General features: G+C 43.5%; 1 protein-coding gene across 2 annotated transcripts in view; it reads right to left on the bottom strand.

Moving 5' to 3' along the window:
- The window catches only part of EFEMP1 (EGF containing fibulin extracellular matrix protein 1), a 45696-nt gene extending 29921 nt beyond the window's left edge, over positions 1 to 15775 (bottom strand). The window contains exons 1-4 of one of the 2 annotated variants that reach the window (XM_041417275.1): positions 15435 to 15775; positions 14887 to 14974; positions 11916 to 11964; positions 11477 to 11737 (exon numbers count right to left, since the gene is read on the bottom strand). In XM_041417275.1, coding sequence (XP_041273209.1) covers positions 11477 to 11737; positions 11916 to 11964; positions 14887 to 14967 — 391 coding nt within the window. In that variant the 5' untranslated portion in view covers positions 14968 to 14974; positions 15435 to 15775. Of the gene's footprint in view, positions 1 to 11476; positions 11738 to 11915; positions 11965 to 14886; positions 14975 to 15090; positions 15156 to 15434 lie in introns of those variants that run through there. The other variant, XM_041417276.1, reaches the window with a different exon arrangement.
- Between the last annotated feature and the right edge of the window lie 5654 nt (positions 15776 to 21429).

Here is a 21429-nt window from a genome sequence, read left to right as displayed (position 1 = left end):
GAGGGACCCCACCCTGAGGACCAGTGGCTCCTCAGCCCCTGCTTGGTCACACACGAGGCATGTGAATGGAGCCCCCGGGGCTCCCTCAGCCTCCACCAGCCAGAATGTGCTGAGGCCACTTTTTGGCTGGCTTGGACATGACAGATACTAAAACAAAGAATCAAATGCAAGGAATGATATAAGCTGCTCCTGCTGCTGCTTTTGTCCCAAATGCACCACTGAACACGGCAACTGTGGGGCGTGATGTGCTGGCTAAGTCACACATCATGGAATATTCTGAGTTAAAAGGGGTCATTGAGTCCAGCCCTTAAGGTAGGGAGGTGCATGCCCCATGAGGCTGTTTTCAGTGGACAGTTCCTTCTCCATGCATGTGTTGTTCAGGAGAATGGGACCTTGGAGGGCCCCTGGAAGCTGTGGCAGTACTCAGTGTCACTGAATTTCAGCATTGCTTGGTCTGCCCCACAATAACAAACCCTGATTCCTATGATGACAATGTTCTGATATCAATACCTGATTTCTTTTTGATATAGAAATAGCATTTGACAGCTAACAATCAGATTTACATACCACTTTGTCAGAATTACAGAAACTTCTGTCTGAATTTCTCAATGGTTTTAATTTTTAACAAAACTACATTGGTCTCTGCTCTCCCAAAATGGGCTCAGCCTTCTGCAGCCTGTAGGGCCAGAAGTGATTCCATTATGGGACTGAACATCTGATGTCCACCAGGCTGATTAGCCAGAGCTTTGGGGAATTGGCTTTGTGCTCAGCCCGCAGATAACAGCCACCAAATCCAGAAAGATGGAAAACATACTGACTCTGCTTTCTCAAACTGGGCACTGAGAGATACTCAGAAAAGTACAGATATCACCAGTCTGCTCTTCAACAACCAACCTCATCCTGACATTAGTTAAGAATTGAGGACTGCCCTAAGCATAAATTAGGTTTGTTAACCTTTTCAAAAGTTGCTGCTTTTTAACTTCTGCTCTCACTGTATAAAATGTCCAGACCTTTGTTTGATCAAGTTCCTAAACTGTTGGCCTCACTCCTATGCCATGGCAGAGATTTTGGGAAGTGTTTCCTTTTGAGGGGCTTCTCCAACCATGCCACCTTCCAGCATCACAAATACTCAAACTGTGAATTTCAAAGTGGGAAAAAGCAGCTACAAACCTGCCTTGATTATTTCTGCATGGTTTTGCTACACTTTGATCTATGTTAAAACCTCTCTTCATCCCCAAGCTGCTGCTTTCTCCTGCTGCTCCTGTTTTTCAGTATCCCCCTGTCTCAGGCTCTGCAAACAGCTGCCCTGCTCCTGAGCTGTTTGAGAGGGAAGGAAACCAAGCAAGTGAACTATTCCTGCATCCCAAACAGCCCTTGCATGGCTCTGGAGCTGGGGAATCCCCCAGGAAGCTTTTAGGAGGGTGGAGAAAGCAGAGACAAGATCAAGACCAGCGCTCTAAAGCTGTGCTCAGGGGAAGAGCTGAGGGTGTTCGAGGGTGTTGCTGGGTGGATCTCCTTGGCTGGTTTTGGGGTTTGGCTCTATTACATGGCTGTGCTTTCAATTTATTTCAAAGGTGCCTGGAGCCTTATAAATCTGCATACATAGTAAGGAAGAGATTCTCCTCACAGTGGATACTGAACTCTGAGTGTAACCAGAATGGAGAGAATGTTTTGATTTAAATACATAATGAAGCAACATTTTCGTAAAAATGTCTTGTCTAGAAATGGGGAATTTTCCTTTTTATAGGCATAGAGAGCCACAGTTCCTAAGAGAGGAATACTTTGCCTTGTAACACACACAAAAAAGTTTTTGCTTCTCCAAAATCATCCTTTTTCACATGCTGATTAATAGATTAAAATCTATTAATAGAGTTTCTGGATTGTTTAATAATGGTCAGTGTTTGCAATGGGGAAAATGGGTGGGTGTTTTTCCTTCACCCAAATTTTCCTCAACCTAACTTTCCCTGCACAAATGCTCTCAGGAGTGTGGTTCTAACTCTCTTCCAGCTAATTCAAGCTGGAAAGTTCTGCTGCTCCTGCAAACACTAAAAACCCAAGAGGTGCTCAGTGGTGTTAAGTCTATAATTTTTATCTGCTTGCAGTGCTTTCTGCTCCAGGGAAAAAGTGCTGGAAATATCAGCAATATCTTTGGGTATTGCAACCATTCCCAAACTATTTTCTACTCCAGTAACACATAAGGAGAGAGTGGGAAAGAAAATCTGTCTTGATGCTTCAAGTTAAGCCAGATAAGACTGAGGAAGGTCTGGATGCAGAGTACATACAGGCAGGATGATGTCAGAGAAGAACATGTTTTTTCTTTCCCCTTGGGAAGTGGGAATGACTTTTGGATTCTGCACTCTTTCCTGATTTAGACTCCAACAACTTCTGGGAGGAATGAAGTCAGGTGTCATCCACAGCCCACAGGGGCAGAGCAGGGGTTGCTCCGAAGCCCTGCTTATTTCTGATGTGATTCTCTGCTCACTGCCCTGTGAAATACTCCTATATTCCTTATTTAACTCACCCCAGGCATGACACACAAGTCCTTGTTTTATCATCTCCAAGTTCTGTGGAGAACTGGCTCCTGATAATAAAGTCCCTTGAGAGCAAACTCATTTATGAAGAAAGTGCTTTAAAAACTACAAGCAAGTATTTGTTGCCTCTAAAAGTGTATTTAATTCTACCTACTCTGTATATCAGACACTCAAAATTCTCCCCAGAGTAAGTTTAGATAGGAGAGAGATTGTTTCTCCTGGTTTTTATTTTTATAAGATAGGCCATGTCAGCTAAAAATCACGCTTACATTTCTGCTCATTTGCCAGGTTTGATTCCTTTGCTCTGTGTAAGATTGTTATTAAATGTTAACTTGTTGGCAACCTCTTTAAAACCACACAGAACATTGTTACCTGTCAAAAATTCTTGTATTTCCCAATTCTAAGTACTACTGACAACACTAGGCAGTTACAGTATTGATAAGGATTTATTTCTAAATTTATAAAGCTACAAGATATTCAGGAATCAGTTTTCCAAATTACTGCTTTTCTGGAATTATGGGGCTTTATATCCCATAGGATACCCTTTTTTTGGTTTTTTGGGTTTTTTTCTCTCCTTGAATTTCTTTAACTCTGGTGAATTTGAATTGAAATTGAAACCCAAACGTAACTCTTGGTATAAGCCCCAGTTTTGCACAGCAATCTACCTGGTGAGAGTTTGTCTCTGGGTGCCATCTGAGAGCGGGATTAGTTTGATTGCATTCTGCCCAGTTACCTGGTCACAGGAATCCCACCTGTGCAGGCAGATGCACAAAAAAATCCCTGGAACAAGCTCTGCTTGTCCCCAGGAATCTCCATGGAACAGCTCTTCAGGCATGGGCTGAACATGCTCAAGTGCAGGGTCAGATTTAATTAAATCATCTCACACGGGGTCATGCACCAGACCAGGAGTTTCCTTCTGGTTAAATCCAGCTCATAAAGGAAGGCTCAGCAATATCTTCTCCTTCTCGGAGCTGATCAAAACAGGCTCAATTAATCAATGTCCACTCAAAGGCATGAATTTTTAAAATCAGGAGTTAATAAAGCCAAATTGAGAGTTTCCCAAAGGAAACATCTCTTCCCAGGAGATAGACCTTCACACACTGACTCCTTTGTCTTTCCATTGAAGAGTTTTCCTTTGGAGTTATTTATTTAAGCCATTCAGTAACAGCAACAGGCAAAGGGCTACTGAATATCTAATTTTAAAAATGCTTAATTAAGAGCTTGGGATATATTTTGCCAGGAAAGGTCTAATAGGTCTAATTCATTTCTGAGCCTCAATAACTTTTTCTTAGCACTGTAGCTTATAAAAGTGTGTGTAACAAATGTTTTCTTACTCACTTTTTTCAGCTTTGATCATATAATTATACCTAACAAAACTTAGACATTTCTCTGCTCTGCTTACAACAGGACCAACCTTTAACATGGTTTCAGATTAACAAACGAGACACAAATGGGACTGAGCATTAAAGTATTTTATAATAACTACATGTGTGTTAAAATAGTTCAGAGCTCTGTAATTTGCAAGTCCCTCTTGTATTTTTAGGAAAGTTAAAAGGTAGATGAAAGAAGGTACATGCAGCATTCCTCTGTATTTAGTACAGTTTTTTTTTTCAGGTTACATTTTGCTTTCCATTGAATTATGGCAAATAACTTTCCAAAACTGTTGCTATCTGGCTGCTATGAAAACAAAATTTAGCAAATTAAAGATGAAACAGATATTTCTTTGTGAAATTTTGTACTTTTTACTCATGAACTTTATATGTCTGATTACCTGTCCCCTGTAGTCTTGTCATACAGAGAACAGAGATCTTACAAGCCCAGTTCAGATCTTCCAACCTTGTGGCTAGAAGCATCTAAACCCTTTGACAGGTATGTGGCAAAATTCCCTTTGATAAGAACCCTTCAGCCCAAGGGAGGCTTACATTTCACATGACTTATTCTAGACCATGCATAAATGATGATAGCCCAGAAAAAGGAGCTCAAAAGCATCACAGAGGGGAAGAAAAGAATAAATATTCTTGAAGTGTAATGAAAGGAGGTGGTCAAGCTCAGCTTACATTAATCCCAGTTAACACAGACACGGCACAAAGGGGTTGCCATGACAAAGTGCTGCACAAGAGAAGTTGACTACACCACAAAAAATGTGGAATGTTTAAGATGCAACCTGGTAGGTGAACTCAAAAATTACACTCTCCTTGTGGTTTCTACCAGACCGAAAATATCTCACTAGAAGGGAGTCCTGTAACACTCCCACTGGTTTTGACAGTAGGAAAATGACAAAGCAGCAAGCCTAACCACCACTCTGAATGAATTCCTGCAGTGCTGGTGTGCTTGGCTGTAGGGCAGCAGATGGGATTCCCTTGCAAAGGACAGGGAGAGCAACACAGACATCCCTGGGATGTGCAGGGAATCAAACAGGCTTCTGCTGCCTTTGCAGGAAGCTTTGTTCTTCCTGTAGGGCTGTTTTGGCACACAGAATCAGCAGCTATCATCTTCCCTGGCCAGAATGGGAAGGGAGATATCACTTGGAAAGAGAATAAAATGAGGAAAATACGTTTCAAATTTCAGCTCTTGAACTAGTTTTCCAGCTTCCTGAATCTGTGTCCCATCACTGGAGATGCTCAAGAAAGACCTTGGACCTTTGAAAAATGTGTCTGCAATGCTGAGATCCTTCAGAAATGTTCTAGCAAACGTGACTCAGTAACCCAGACTACAAGAGTGAAAATAAAACACAGGTAAGGGCACTTCCTTTATACACTAATTAATCTGAAGTAGGAATCAGGTTTGAAAAGGGAGGAAAAAAAGTGATGGTTGAGAGAAAATCATCCTGAGCAAAAAACTGTGGAGAAAAGGAGCAGAGAATCTTTCTCAGGAGGCTGAGGAGTGACAGTACAGGAGACTGGGAGGAAACAACAACTGCTCAGAGCAAGCACAATGAGAACATCCCAGTGGCAATAGTGTCACTATAAAATTACCTGAGGCAGGTGCTAAAAGCTGCAGGGTGCTTTGGCCCTGGTGGGGGAAGTGCCTGTATCACTGTGATGCTGTGGAATATATTCCTTTGAGAGCAGGTTTTGGCACAGGGAGCACAGCCCGTGCTGCTCCAAGTCCTGTTTCGTGCCCTCTGGGTGCAGCAGGTGACAGCCCTTGCTCCTGGTGTGGTGTTCCTGACTTGTAGGATGCACAGATCTGAGCGTCTGCAACAGGTACAGGGGATTCCTCAACAGAGAAATAATGCTCTGAGCTGTTTAAAGGGGTGCCAAGTCCTGTGGGATGCCAAGTCAGGACCAGGCATGAGCACATTCTTCCCCTTTGCTATCTGGTGTTATTCCTGATTGCATTGTGAAAAAGACCTCCGGCTTAGAGAGAGGAATCCTGAAGGAGGACAGATGGCTGGAGTTTGGACTTTCTTCAGGCCATGTGCCTTCTGAATCCATTTGCTGTGTTTTGTCTGTCAAAACATGAGCCTCCTCCGAGCTACTAAGGCAACAGGCTTTAAAATCAACAAATGCAGCCCACAAGGATGACAGCTGAGGTGACTACTGTGTGATCCCATTCTTCTGCTGCAAGAAGCCATGAGAACTGCTAATGAGTTTACTTAAACTTGAAGTCCAGTGCTTGCCTGCATAATCCCAATTCAGGAAGCTTAAGGTAAATACAACTCGGGGAAGCTTGCTTGCCTCTAGCACACTTAGCAGGATGAGCAAATGGCAGGAATCTTTAACTGCAACACACTGAGCGTATTCCTGCAGGGGTCAGGACAATGGGAAAGCAGTAACTAACTCAGGAAAGGAAAGGAAAGCAGCTGCTAGTATTTATGCTTGTGATGGATGTTCACAGTAAAATGGTCAGACAGAACAGAGAATATCTCTCCAAGGTCTTGACTTGACACCCACAGCTGTGCAAATAGCACAGATGGGAAGATGATTCAGAGTGGCCTGATTTCAAAAATGCCCAAAACCAGGCCCTCAAAACAAGATGGGTTTTTGTAAACGCCCCTGTGGACCCTCAGGGTTACTAAAGAGATGCTGCTTTGCAGCAGAATGCATCAGTTTCACAGATTAACAGCTTGAACAGTTGGTTTAGGATGGGCTGATGAAAGATGATCTATCTCTGCACGATGTATCCAAATGTACACAGAATTAATTGAAGGCTATGAACAAAGAGCTGTGAAAGTGTCAGCTTCTGACGTGCTGTGGATCCTCTTAGACCTGCAGAATTCCTATGGCTTGTCCCAGTAATGAGTATTGTAGTGGCACATTGAACCAGGTCAGTCTCTTAGAGCGGCTACAGCTGGCAACAAGTGTTCCCCATTCGCTGGAGTGCTGCACAAACACATGGCCTGAGGGAGCACTTGGAGCTACTGCCATCCTAAACCACCTTACCAGGCCTTATTTTTCCTGCCATAGGTTCTGTCCTCACCCTATTCTCAAACTCAACAGGCCTAGTGCTGTTCACAGAATCACAAAATAGTTTGGGTTGGAAGGGCATCTTGAGGATCACCTTGTTGCACCCCTGCCATGGGCAGGGACACTTTCCACTGTCCCAGGTTGCTCCAAGCCCCATCCAACCTGGCCCTGGACACTTCCAGGGATGAGGCAGCCACAAGTAGCCTTGAAGCATTTTTAAAAGTACTCCTTACCTACAGGAAGGGGAAAAACTTGGGATGGTACAATATTTTACGAAAAGCTCTCAAAAACATTTCCATGGCTAAGGAACATCTATAGCTGTATTTTAGGCTGTGTGTGTCTTAGAAAATGGGTTGGGCCCATAGGAGCAGATCCCAGCTTCGTGCAGAGGCTCCAAAATCCCAGTCCATGCACTTCTGAAGTTCCCTGGCATCTGGCCCTGAGGGCTGAGTGCTCGTTAGTGGTTGTGGCACATTAGTGGCAGCCCTGGGGTGCATTTCAGGTTGAGTTTCAGCTGGGCTGGATGTGGCTGCACGTTCCAGGAGCTCTCAGGGAGGGGAATCAAAGCACAGTGAGTGGAGCTCATTAGGAGCTGCAGTGCCCCAGCCAAAATGCCAAGGAGGAGCCTCCTGCCAGGCTCTGCCAAGGGCAGCCAAGTGCACCTGCACTCACACACCTTTAATGTTCTTTGTATGCCAGCTGCACATCCCTGACATATGTAAATATATATTATACAAAGTGATTTTTCTATGGAAAACATCGTGAACTGCTCCCCCTTGTCCCTTCCTCTAGAACAGGACAACAACAAAAAGGATTCTCCAGATGCAAAATTTAGCCTTGACTTATTCACAATTAACTTGAGTCAAAAGCATAGCTTGAGTATGATAAGTTACTTTGAAAAGTACCAAAACCAAAACAAAACAAACCCTTAACCTTTACCAGTGTAAGGATACCTAAAGTGATTTTGCAGGGAGAAGAATAACCACAGCACAGAGAACAAATTCGTTTTCTTCCTCCTTCCACAGAGGAGGATAAAAACAACCAATGTCCACCAAGTCTGGACAGAACTCTGGAAAAATGTCTTTCTCCCACAGAAGCAAGCAGTGATCTCTTGTATTGCAATGTCTCTCTCCTGTACATTGCAGCAGCACAAAGGGTTATAAACAGGCTGGAGAAATATCAAAAGATAATCTAGCTGAGGAGCAAAAATGTTTCCTTACTTTATTGCTTGCATTGCCAACATGATAGGAATTAGGAAAATAACTTATTTTCCTTTTCTCAAGTTTGCAGGTTATTGGTACCTTTTTTGGTCCCTTTTTTCATTCAAATGTCATTAACATTCTAGGAGAAGCCAGTACTTTCTTGCAGACTAGGTTTGACAAAATTGAATTAATTGGGTGATTTTCTTTTGAATTCAATAGGAGCAGACTCAAATCACAGAGAGCCTAACAACAAAGTAAAATAAAATTCAGGCCTGAATGCAGGCACAGAGTGCAGCTATTCATGGTTTTTATCAGGGAAAAAAATGCCTGGGAATTTGAGTTAACTCAGTAATTTGTTTCAAATTATTTCTTATTCAATTTTTTGCTCTTCCCTATTAGTGATACCCTCACAGGGACAGGGCTGAACATCCAAGTGGCTTCATGAAAGTGTGACCAGGTGCCACATATGGGAATCTCCCTTAGGCACCAATTTTAGGAGTGACAGTGGAGTGGGAACTGCTTGGGATGGGGATGGAGGGGATTAGGTAAAGTCATAAACTCAGAATTTAAAGTTCAAGTGTTTATGTTGAAGCACAACTTCTTCCACATCAGAGACCTTTCTCCAGAACAATCTCCCTCATCCTTGCTTCAGTTTGGGGGTTCCTGGCATCACTGCTCATAAGGAGCATCTTAAGAATGTCCCAGGAAATGTTTGCTACCCCCACTTCTAACAGCAATGTGGTTCACATTCACACTAGAACATTTCTTCTCACTAGTAGTTATAAAAATATGTATCAGCACATCACTGGAGTGAAATCCACCAGGACCAGTGTCGTTTATGGGCATTTATTCCAAGCACAGGAACCACAGGAGTGTGCTTGGCCTGTCATTCCCACACTGCTCCATGCTTAAAAAGGGAGTGGACACTTGTGTTAAAACAGAAGGCCCCTCACACTGCAGCATGATGTCAGCAATTCAGCTCCTTGGAGCATGTTATTGTTTGAAACAGAGGTCTCCACACTTTCACATTGGTTATAAAATACTTAGTGCTGCTGGACTGGAAGGAAAATGTCATACATCTGCAAACAATTAGAAGGAGCTGGACTTCATATTTGATTTACTAAACAATAAAACAAGCTTAAGTGTGACTATATCTGTAAGTTACACTCCCTAGGAGCCTCGAGCAGTTATCATAGCAAAGTCTTTTAACCATAATTAAATAAATCCGCAGCGGGACCATTGCTGATCAAGATTATCTTTTATAAGATATTTTCAGCAGCGAAAAGCATGAAGATCATGAAGCTGAATGCATGCTTTAAGTGCTCCAAAACTCTTTTATCCTTCATTTCAAGCACACTGTCCACTACCCTTTTTCCAGCTGGAATGCATTCAATACATTTCAGCTTTTAAACACTAATATTTCCATGCTTTCTGCATTCAGATTGAAATGTTGGCATGAGGAAATGAGTAGCTTGATGCAGTCAAGCCCAAGATTTCACCACAGATTTTGTGCCTGCTGGTTAAAACTTCTGGTACTGTAACAGCACTTGTTGTCATTATAAATGAACCAAAGATTTGGGAATTTAATAGAAACAATTAGTTGCAAGTTCCAGGAAGCAAGAGCATGGAGTAATAGTAATCTATCACCACCAATTTCTCCTCAACAAAACAGAAACCTTAACCAGTTCTCAGTCTCTCAGTTAAACCTAACCCTCGACCTTTGTTTGGAGCACAAATTATGGGTACTAAATGCTGTCAGACTGTCATACTGTATCCCAAATTTATACATCTAAAGCCAGCATAGCAAAAGGGATAGTCATGTTTTGACATTTTCTAGCATAACTTGCATTTTTTATCAAAATAAAAATGTTATGTGCTGAAGTTGGAACAGTTTATTACAGCTCACCAGTGAAGAGTAGTGCCAGCAGCATCACCTGAAGGAGGGAGTACCAGGCCAAACCCAGCAGTTCTGCTCCTGGTTTTGCTGCTGCTTTGCCAAGTTAAACTAAGGAAAAAGCCAATTTTCCATTTAAGGAAAATTTTGATTTTCCCTTGATGACCCCCAGTGAACGCCCAGGGTTAAGGAGATCTGACCTCCTGTGGTAGGTTCTGTACTTGACATTCTTGAATCAGAGTGACAGAAATGTTGGACATGAGCAGATAAGCCAGAAATGCAACTCTGAGGCTTTGCCTACAAAAATAACTCCTCCAGCCTCCATGATGATTACTGTGGTCCAGAATGACAGGGAATTTACTTACTAGTGATAAATAATGTCCTGTGTACATGAATACCAGGGAGAAGGAAACTACCACTGTGTATTACAGCCTGCCCTGATTACAGTCCCTCAAGTACTATTTTATGTGATTATACTGCTACAGGCCACAAAGTGGAAAAGATGAACCATGGGGTCAAGTTTTGCCCTCTCCTTGCACGGGTGTCCCTCCAATGTGCTTGAAAAGCAAGTTTGTGAGCAAGGGCTAGAATATATTTCTATGAAAGAAAACAAAACAATGGCCAAAACATTTGTTACTTCAGCAAGTAGAAGAGTAAACTGTTTATATAAAATAATAAATGAAACAGTCTTAGTTTACAGAAGTGCTTGTGAGGCTGGTTCCTGAATGCATACAATTAACATTGCTAATGCCCTGAGAATTTTTGGCACTGTGTGTGGTGTATGTACACTCAGATGAAAGCTCTTCATTGCCATAGTTTCCAAGAGTGCCCAGGCCAGCACTGGAAGTAAACTGGCAGGGTCTGCCTAGGGCTACTTCCAGAGAGATCAGAAGAGCACGGGCTGTTCAGGAGTTGGTACTGCAGCAGGAATATTCCTTATCCACAATAAAAATACAGGACCCTTGTGCACTGCAGCCTGCTCTAAGCAAAAGTTCATCCTGTGGTTATTTTTTGTTCATTCAGCATTCACTTACTGAAAAATACAGAGTTCTGCAAACCTCTCCAAATTGCTTATGCCTTGTTGCATTGCCCACTCTTGTCAGAGCATTTTCTTTCCCAGACATACTTAATACAACACAAAATGCTTCACTAGAGTAATTTTAAGACTTCTTTTAGGAGCTACAGACAACGGAACGAATTCAATTTTTTAGCCCAAAAGCAGCTGGAACAGACTGTAAAAGTTGCAACAAACTTCACATTCTGACGCCTCGAACAACAACAGCGACATTTCTGTATTTTATTTTTGCATCTTTAAAGGTGTTAACGGAGCACCAGTCCCTTCCAGGTCAGTGCAAGGGCTACAGGCTGCCATCCCCTGGCTCTGTGGTCACCCACACTGCAAGTGCACCGGGAGCAGCACCGAGGCAGGCAGCGGCTTACCTTGGCACACGTTGTGGTCACTTTGCTCATACCCAGCTGCACACTGGATTTGGTGGGTTGGGTTGGGAGGGGCACGCTGGGGGTCGGCCGGGGTCCGGCGAATGACGCTGTTTCGACCACTTGTGGATTCAGCTGCTGCTTCTTCTCGCTCATTTACAATAATTTGCGCTGTTCTGGGTAGACAGAGGTATCCTCCATAGTGGTTAACACATTTCATCCCACCTTTACATGCATCTGGGACTATTTCACATTCATCAATATCTGTGGTTAGCAACAACACAAGTCATGCTTTTAACAGTCGAACCTTCTGCAACAGCCATTAACACAAAGAACACGACGAGACATGCACGCGCACCTCCGTGTCCAAAACAGGGGTGTGCAGTGAGAATACTTAAAGAATACCAGTGACAAGTCTGTCTTTGAAAATTATTTACTGTACCTTTGCACCGTTGCCTAACAGGATCCCATTCATAGCCATCTGTGCATTGCTGTGGAGAAAAAAATATAATAATTTGGTTACTTGGGATTCTTTATTTTGGAAAAACAGTCAAGTGTATTCAGTGAACTCAAAGTGTCACACAAAGGGAATGCAATACCTTGGTAGGCTGGAAAAATGGCAATTGGTACATCACTGCTGTGCAGGAACAGTAAGACTTGTGGATCCCTTCCCACAAGAATGCTCATAGAGCATTCCCACTTGGAATGCTCTATGAAACACAGAGAGCGCCTCTGTCTCGGGAAGTTCCCAAGATATTGTTTGCTGTGAGCAGACTGGGGAGCAAAGTGACAAAATCATTGCTTTCTCCTTCCCTTGTCCCAGTGTTATACCATCTCTCCTTGGCTGAATCCTTGGATGATCTTTGGTGTGACCAAGCTGACCAGAATGAAAATCATTTTATGAAAAGCAGCAAGTTTTTCTGAATTTGGATCTCATTCCCTGCCTTCCTACAGGTGAACCTCTTTCATATTCAGACTCTTTGCCAGAGGGACCAAGAGGACTCTGTGCCCCTGGATTTCATCCTCTCTCCCATTAGCACTCTAGCAATGGGGAAGGATCCCATGACAGCTGGAAATTCATTCACATGCTTTTTAATCATATGACTCCAGGAACTGCAGTCTAGGAAGGACAATTTATATTGTGAGACACACAATAAACGGTTAGAGTTTATAACAGCAGGACTACTTATTTATACAAGACTTTGCAGAATTCAAACAAGGCTATACTCAGCAGCTATTCATATCAATGCACACCAGCAAGTTCAGGAAAGATTTTAAATAGTCTGCTCTGCACCTTCATTATTTCTCTGCCCAAAAACATTAAATTATCCAGAGGGCAGTAATTTTAATCAGAGGTCACAGTCACAGAGACTGATTAACAAAGTATCATGGTGCTACCAACTGCAGCAGGAACATTTAAAATATGAAAATATCATTGAATCAACCAGACTGTGCTGTGTAGGTGCATCTTGGGCTGCTCAGGGTACTACTTTAATGGCCCCAAACAAAAAAGGAATGGAGTTGACTAATGTAATTAGTCACAGTCAAGCAAGCTAAATCTTATTGCAACTCCTCTGCTGCTGAGGGACTTACAAGTGGCAAACTTGACTTTCTGATGCCAAGATCCACTTGTTGCAGGTCCTATCCTCAAGTTATTTTAAGGGACTCGTTACTGACGGACTCTGACTCAGCAGGAGGATTGAAAATATTTTCTTCTCTTGCAGGTGACACCAGTGATTTGTCAGATGTGGCAGCGAGCTGTAGCTTGGAAGGTTTTTCTCCCCAAGGGGTAAGTGGACACTCTCTAAAGGATTGACTACATGCTGAGTTGACAACTCCAAAGTTACTGTAGCTATGAAAAGGCAAACCCAAAGGAAAACAGCTAATTCATGCATTTACTGAATCAACCAATTCCTGTTAATGCACAACAGAAGTACTGTCTGTTTAACTGCAAGGAGCCAAGTCCATCTATTACTGCAGCCAAAGGCTTTTACAATAGCAAAGGATTTGGCCCTCCATGGATACAATGTGTGCATGAGAAACAGTAGCATCCCAAGAGCAAAATCTCCCAAAGCTGGGGTTTTTTGTTTCATTTTACAGGATCAGCATTTAACCATCAGTGAAGCACCTAAGGGCTAAGACCTCCTTGAAAATGGAGCATAGGTGCCCAAGTCACATAGGCTTACTAGAAATGTTCAGTTGGTGTAAACAGAATTATGTGAAATGCTGCATAATTAAACCTCCCCTCTATAATAACTGTGGGAAAGGAGGAGGGTGGGATCCCTGTTTTTAGTCCAGATTTTCAAAAGGTACTTACATCTTCAGTTTCCACTACAAACAGGGACTTGAAAACAAAAGTAAATCACAGAAGCCTCTAAATAAAACTACTCCCAGCCTTCAAAACCCTAATGCTTCTAAAGCCCAGTGTTAAAGTATTTTATTACTGACTTCCTGATGCTCACTTGAGGCTTCTTTAAGCCCTGACTTCTACAAGAAGGTCCAACTCTGCAATATTTACTTGCTTGAGCCATCCCACTGACTTCAGTGGGATTACTTGTATAAGACACAATCCTGGGCTTTGGCTGTGGTTCTCTAACTTTTTGCATGTGTGCAGAATTTTCTGCTTGTGTGGCATTGGGCTGATGTGTGTGCACATATCCAGAGGTCCACCCATATGAAGCAAGTTGCAGGGATTACAGCTGTAATCAGATGTGAAAATGTGGGTTTTTCCCCAGCCCAAGCTGGGGTAATTGCCACTCCTTCCATGACATGCATTATGCAAGCCAAGCACTGAACACAAGCAGATTGAAAAGAAAAAGCCTGACAAAAAGACCTTTAAATCTCTTAGCCTGCCACTTGGTTGCAAGCAGAACCTATTCCCAGTAATCTTGAACAATTTTATCAAGCCATGCAAAACCACTGCTCAAACCCAGCTCAGAAAAGAACAGTCCCATGATCACTCCGGGATTCAGATACTTCATTAAAAGCCCCAAATTTGGAAGTACTTACATTTTGTTAAAAACAGCTTGAAACATCCATAAGAAAACACAAAAGAATGTTTGACCTAATTATCTGTCAAACTCCATATATTTCAAATGAAGGTCCCAGGGACCCTGCCTTTATGAAAATGGATTAAACAAATATTAAAAACCTCCTAATTTTGTTCAGTCCCTCAAACCGAGTACACAGATAAACTTTTCCAAACTAGCAGTTGTAATGCATTTTGCTCAATCTTGTCATCTTGAACTTTTAAACACTGAGTGCAGGAACAGCTTATTTTATGGTTAATATTCGAACTCAGCGACCTCTGTAGCACACGCTATACATTGGCAAGAAATTCGGTTTTTCTTAAGGGTCACTTAGCAAAGAATCCCCGCAAAGCAGTAATTATCTCCGAGTCTATTAAACCTTACCGTGTACGTTATGGTTTCCTCAGTTTCCTGCGAACGTACTGTAATAAGAACGAACGCAGCCAAGAACATAGCTGTCAACATCGTGAACCTTGAAAGAAAGGAAAAACAAATCAAGCAGGAATGCTTTTAGCGCTCTCCTTCGCTGGAAGAGGCTGCAGCCCCCCCGGGACCGGCTCCTGCCGGGGGAGCCCACCCAGCCCCTACCTGGGAGAGGCGGCCCGGCGCTGCCCGCTCGCTCCCGCAAGGAGAGGCTGAGGCTTGGCCGTGCTTCCCAGCCCGGGGATTTTATCCAGCTGGGAGAGAGGGGCGGAAATATCCAGTCAATGGAGTTTAAAACTCCCCAGCGCTCACCGGGAGCAGCGCCGGAGAAGGCGCGGGCAGCGGCACTGCCCGATCGCCGCACGCTTTGGGGCGGAAAAGTAATTTTTCGGTCAAAGCAAGGCATGGGGGACACCCCCCCACCTGCCGGGCTCTGCCAGGGACCCGCTCGGGCAGAGCCGTGCCCGGGGGGCGGCGGGCACGGAGCCGCCCGCGGTGCCCGCTCCTACCTGCGGGACCGGGCGAGCGCCGGTCTCTGCTCCCGTCCCGCGCCTCCGCTGCGCTGCCGGCGGCCGCTCGCTCCCCTTGCCCCGCTGCCGGTGCGGTGCCGGCGGCCGCTCGTTCCCTTTCCCCCGGTGCCTGTGCGGTGCCGGCGCGGTGCCGGCGGTCGCTCGTTCCGTTTCCCGCGGTGTCGGTGCGGTGCCGGCGGCCGCTCGCTATCCTTCTCCCCAGTGCCGTGCGGCGCCGGCGGCCGGCGGTGCCCGTTCTCCCGCTGCCGTCAGCCGCTGTCTGTCTGTCCGTGCCCGGCGGCCGCCGTTCCCTCGCCGCTGTCGGTGTGTGCCCGGTGCCGGCCCCGGGCTAAATACCGCCCCGGGAGCCGTGAGGGCAGGGCGGCCGCAGCCCCGGGAGCCGCTCCCTCACGCCCGTCGGGTGCCCCAGCCCCGCGGCGGCGGTGTCCCGGTTGGGATCTTCGAGGAAGAGCAGCACGGCCATCGTTTTGGCGTCTGTCGTGAGTCATGCGACTGTAGAATCCTTAATGTTGGGGAAAAAGGGCTTTGAGACTATCGAGTCCATCGCTACCGTGTTCTCAATTACAACCGTAAGCAGATGTGGAAATGAGAATGGAAAACTGGGGTTTTCCCCAAGCTTGTTTAATTTCCTTTCCTTCCATGACATACATTATGCAAGCCAAACACTGAACACAAGCAGATTCTAAAAGAAAATAAACTCCCAAAAAGGCCTTTAGATCTCTTGCCCTTCACTTGGTTGCAAACAGAACTTCCAATATTCTTGCCCTCACACAGAACTTCCAATATTCTTGCCCTCACGTCCCACATCCACGCATTTTTGGATATTTCCATGGGTGGTGACTCCACCACTGCTTTGGGCAGCCTCTTTCGGTGCTTTGCAACTCTTTCCTTGAATTTTTTTTTGGTAATACCTGATCTAAACCTCCCATGGAAACTTAAAATAGCAGGACTATTGATGTGTTGTGGCTGTTAAAAATTCAGTAGTTAAAAGTCGTGAGGAGCCCACCACAGGGCAATGCCTGTTCCTCAGACACCACCTAAGTTCAGCAATCATCACTTCTAAAAACCTTCCCAGGCTATGAAATGCTGTTATTTCCCCACCCAGGGGGAAAGCTCGCGAACAGAAAGAAGGATGAGGAGGCTTTGCAGGGGTTTAGAAGCTTTGGGTGAGGAGAAGTTGTCCAGGAACCTGTTCACTGGATCACCCAGGGGGAAAGCTCGCGAACAGAAAGAAGGATGAGGAGGCTTTGCAGAGGTTTAGAAGCTTTGGTAGGTTTGGGTGAAGAGGAGGTGTCCAGGAACCTGGTCACTGGACCTTTATTTAATTCCCCAGTTTTGCTTCTGGGGGGCACAGTAGTTCACTGGATCTTTATTTAATTCCCCAGTTTTGCTTCTGGGGGGCCAGTGGCACAGTACAGCAGCTCTGTTCTGTTCCTGTAGTTCAACAAGAGGTCTTTAGTTTTAAAATAAGTTTTTGCCTCCTTAATGTAGACCTTGAAGGGCCTGGAGAACTGGAAATCTGAAAAAAAAGTCTTACTATGCTGCAGACCTCTGACACTGCTGGCCTAGAGAATGGCTTTCCTATACAACCCCATAATTCTTAACATTAAATTACAGTTGATCTTACTTAAAGCATGAGTTCTTTTTTGGACAGCCATACAGTGCTCATTAATTTTGTCTCTGAATCAAATCACTTCTTATCTGTTCTAGAATCAGCCAAGCTGGTAGTTTTAGAATACTTGTAGCTGCAACCATATGTTGCCTATCTTTTATTTTTTAGGTGAGAGAAGGCAGGATTTTCTCTCCCTCTTTGCATTTTCTGTGCTTACAGATAAGTGGGACTCCTGAAAATGTACTTGCAATCCACACACCTCACTGGTAAATAAAGAACAGAAGCAACAACGTGGTGTAATGAAGAAAATCTAAGTTGACTACATTATAGGGCATTTTGCAGGTACTTTTGTGTGCATATTACTTTCATATTTAACAGGCTGTCTTTTGACATGTGTTCTCCTGCTCCAAAATGATTCCTTTAAAGCCTACATTCTATTATTTAGGAATACAGCTTCCCAGTGTTAGATTGACTTGGAGTTGTTCACTTCTGTTGGTGTAAATTGGGTTCCTGTTTGTGATGTGGTCCCTCATGTATTTCAAACTTTACTGTTTCTTGCTTATAGAAAGAAATGCAGAAAGAATAGAAGAATAGAAAGGTGTTTCTAATAATCTAATGAATGCAAAATAACATCATAATTGCTTTTATCTACTTGGCAACACTACTTAGTGAGCATTGAATTGCCATTTGAATTGTGGCATTCTCATCCATGCCACGCAAGGAGAACAAAATTTAAGTTGTTGGTTCTGGATTAAGTAAAAATTTTAAAATTCTTGTCTTAAGCTACCACATAGGAAAAGACTGCCTGTTTTACAGGACTGCAGTTGGTTTTTTTCCCTCTGGAAAGATCTTCTGCAAAGCAGAGAAGAGCAGGAACACTGTTTTGGAGTGTGTCTGAGCACTGGCTGAGCAGGGACCCCTTCCCTTGGCTTCAGCCAGTGCTACACATTTACTGAAATGCCTGGTGCTGCCAAGGATGGTTGTCAGTCCTTTAAATGGAGGTAGGAGACTCAGTCCATGATTTGGTAGTTGAGATATTCCCTGCTGAGACAACTGGAAGCTTGCCTGGTGTGGGAGAGCAGAACTTCAACGCTTGGAAATGCTGATGGGAGTGTGAGGTATGTGAACGAGCTGAAGGACAACTTATTTACATATCTGGGGTGTCTGAAGATGTCCCTGTGGTCAAACCATCCCTCCTTCCATGCTGACCATGAGCAGCTTGGCACTGCTGAGGCCAACCCCTACAACAATTGGAGAAGCCCTGTCAGGCTGGTCCCTAATTTTTCTATTTTTCCTTACTTTTGGCTCCTTCTGAAAATTGTGCACTCTATTCCCTACAGTTTTAGTGAACTCTTTGCCACATCTCAGTTTTTGCTTTCTTTAAACCCCACAGTTTTCATAAATTCTTCAGCTCAAATGTGTTTACAACTTCAGTGTTCACATTTTTTCTTCCTGGCAGGATGTGTTGCCACCCCCCATTGTCCTCAAAAACCCAAGGATAGGTAGGCTGAAGGAAGACTGTGTGTGGTTAAAATGTCACTGCACTCCCAACTAATTCTGGCTGCTAGAATTGTCCCTAGGGGCAGCAGACAGCTGGACATAATTTAGAGCAGGCTGAGATTGATACTAGAGGCTAGCCCAAAAAGGAGGAAAACAAAATTGCAGTTTAATCTCTTCTACTCCCAGATCTGACCCCCTTTTCCTGTTTCAAACATCACTCCCTAGGACAGAAAATGAAGCACGTGGAGAATTTAAGCAACTCGTGTTTGCCAGCTCGGGGGACCATCGGTGCCAGTTTAAGGTGGTTTCTGTCCCTGACTGTGTCACATCGAGTAACCCTGGAGTTGTCTAAACTCAGAGCTGGAATGGTGGAGATGCTATTTTCATGTTGGACTCACAGGAATTTCAGAACATAAATTATTTTGATAACATGGCAGGCTGCCTTTCTGCCACGCTGCCTGCAAATGTCAAATTTTTTTTCCATGTTTCAACTTGGAAGTGACATAATGTTGGTGAAGGATAAACTGTGAAGAATTAGGTGTCTGATTTTTTATTGCCGATTAAACATGACAAATGTTAAACTTTTATTTGAGGTAATATTTTACAAGTTTATTTATCTTCAAGGGAGGTATCCTGAGTATATTGTATGTGCCATGAAGTGTTACTGAACTCTAAACTTGATTTGAAAGAAGGTCTGTGTCAGGAAATTACTCTCACTTTTCATAGAAAGGTGACATGGAGGTAAAAATTCACCATATCAGTTTCTTATCACAGGTGTTGAAATGACAAAAAGTTAATAAGGACCAAAATGTCAGTAGCAAGGGACAGAAAACAAATTCTCTCCTTCTGCTTAATCCTCCCATTCAATCTAAACATATATTTATTGCTGTTCTTTGTTTATTGCTTTGCAGTAGATTTCATAGGTGACAGATGATGCAAACACAGAATTAGAGAAAACTGACAAAGAAATGAGAGTTGGATTAGAAAAATCTAGTAGTAGAATTTCAGCCTTTATTTTCTTCAAGTTATCTCCTGTATGAGAGATCTTGCATGAGGTTTTTTTTTTTTGGTGAGGCCTCTGGCTAGCTTGGGCAAACCGGTGCTTTCATTTTTAAATGTCTAACAATGCTCTGAGGATATGAAAGTATAATGTTGTTGCCATTTTTTATTTTGATTTTTGCTAAAGATCAAGCCTGTGGTCTGCATACAATTTGTCAAGCATGCAATTTGCTTGTCTGCTGCATTTTATGGGGATGTGATCCTGTGTTTTGTGTGTTTCTGTGGACTCCAGCAGAAATCTGCATGCCCAGATAAGGTGGTGACTATTCCCACTGGAGTCCTTTGTCAGTAAAAAAAAACATGAGGGAGAGAGTGAGTGAGTGGGAAAGGCATTTCCCAGAGGTTGTCCATCTTTTCTGTTGGGGCAGTTGTGCAGCCCTAATAAACTGGGAATTGAAGGGCTTTGGAAAGATGAGTGATTTGCAGATGCAGCTGAAAACAACACAAGAAATGAGGGGGTGATGGTGTGTGGGAAGGATGAGCCCATTTCACTTTCCATGTGTGGTTCATCACTTCTTGCATCTCAGGGAATGAGGATTTTCCAGGACTGCAGATCTCTCCTGGTGATATGGTTAATGGGTGTTTTCTCAGTGTTTTCAAGGCTGTAACTCTGAGGTCTGTCTTACACAAGTTTACTGACGACCCCAGAATATCTGTTTTTATGGGTTAACCATACAGGTAAAGACTCTTTGATGTGGTAAGAATTTCAGATATGGCAAATCAGGGCTGTAGCTTAAATTGCACTGTGACAATCTGCAGTTTAAATATTCCTCCTCTCTTTAGCTTGTATTTCTGACTTCTTCCATTTTTATACTGTGCATTTTTAACTCTTTTCCATTCTGTAGCAGTAATTTTCTTTTTCTTTTTTTTTTGTCTTTCTCATGCCAGATAAGAGAAACAGCATTCATCAGTGTCAATGTATGGTTTTTGTAGCACTGGAGTTCTCATTCCTTCTCCTTTTTCTTCTGGAAAACCAGCATTGCTGTGCATAGGAGTTGAAGTCTGATGCTGTACTAGGTTTCAATCAATTTGGTTAAAATGAGAACTTTTTCCCAGAAATATAATCCAGCTGAGGAGCAGACAGCCTTTCTGATATTCAAAATCCTAGCTTGAATAGATACTGTTGTTCTGATTAAACTGTGTCAGTGCAGTTCCTTGCTCTGGCTAAGAGGCAACATAGAAATGCCAGAATTCAAATCCAGCATCACCCAGAATTTGCTGGACACAGCTTTCAAATATAGTTTTGGCTTTCTGTGAAGCTTTGTGCAAATCATTTAATCTATTTCTTGGTATACTCTCTCTGAAATGAGGAAAAGATGTGACTCTTGCCCATGAGAGTGGGGTGGGTGCATTCACTTACCTCTCTAGGATTTCCAAAGACAGTTGATTGTCTTGGATGCTCAGATCCCATTCCATGTCCAGGAGTTTGGATGCTTGTCTGTGAGGCTGCCTTCAGGACTGCTGTGGGCATCTCAGCAACCCCTCAGCTGAAAGGAGAATCGGGCAGACCTCATTTACTGCAACATTCATGGGTGTGGATGAATAAAAACTGTGCCCTCTCTTCATCCTCCCTCCATGTAGGAAATCCATTTCCCTTCCTCTCTCAGTTCTGAGAAGGGTGTGTGTTGATATGAATGGAATACCTTTGTGTGACCAGCATGGATTTCTGACTGGCAGCTCAAATCCATCAGCTTGTTCAAGCCCTAGTTTTCATTTTTTGCAATTTCCCAGCATTGTATTTAGCTCCAGATTTTGGGAATTAATTGGAATAATTTAAACTTTCTTAAGAGGATTTAGAGTATT

Source organism: Onychostruthus taczanowskii, unplaced genomic scaffold, assembly GCF_017590055.1.
Source record: "Onychostruthus taczanowskii isolate IOZ18803 unplaced genomic scaffold, ASM1759005v1 scaffold55, whole genome shotgun sequence".
NCBI lineage: Eukaryota > Metazoa > Chordata > Aves > Passeriformes > Passeridae > Onychostruthus > Onychostruthus taczanowskii.
This window is presented reverse-complemented; position numbering and strand designations above follow the sequence as displayed.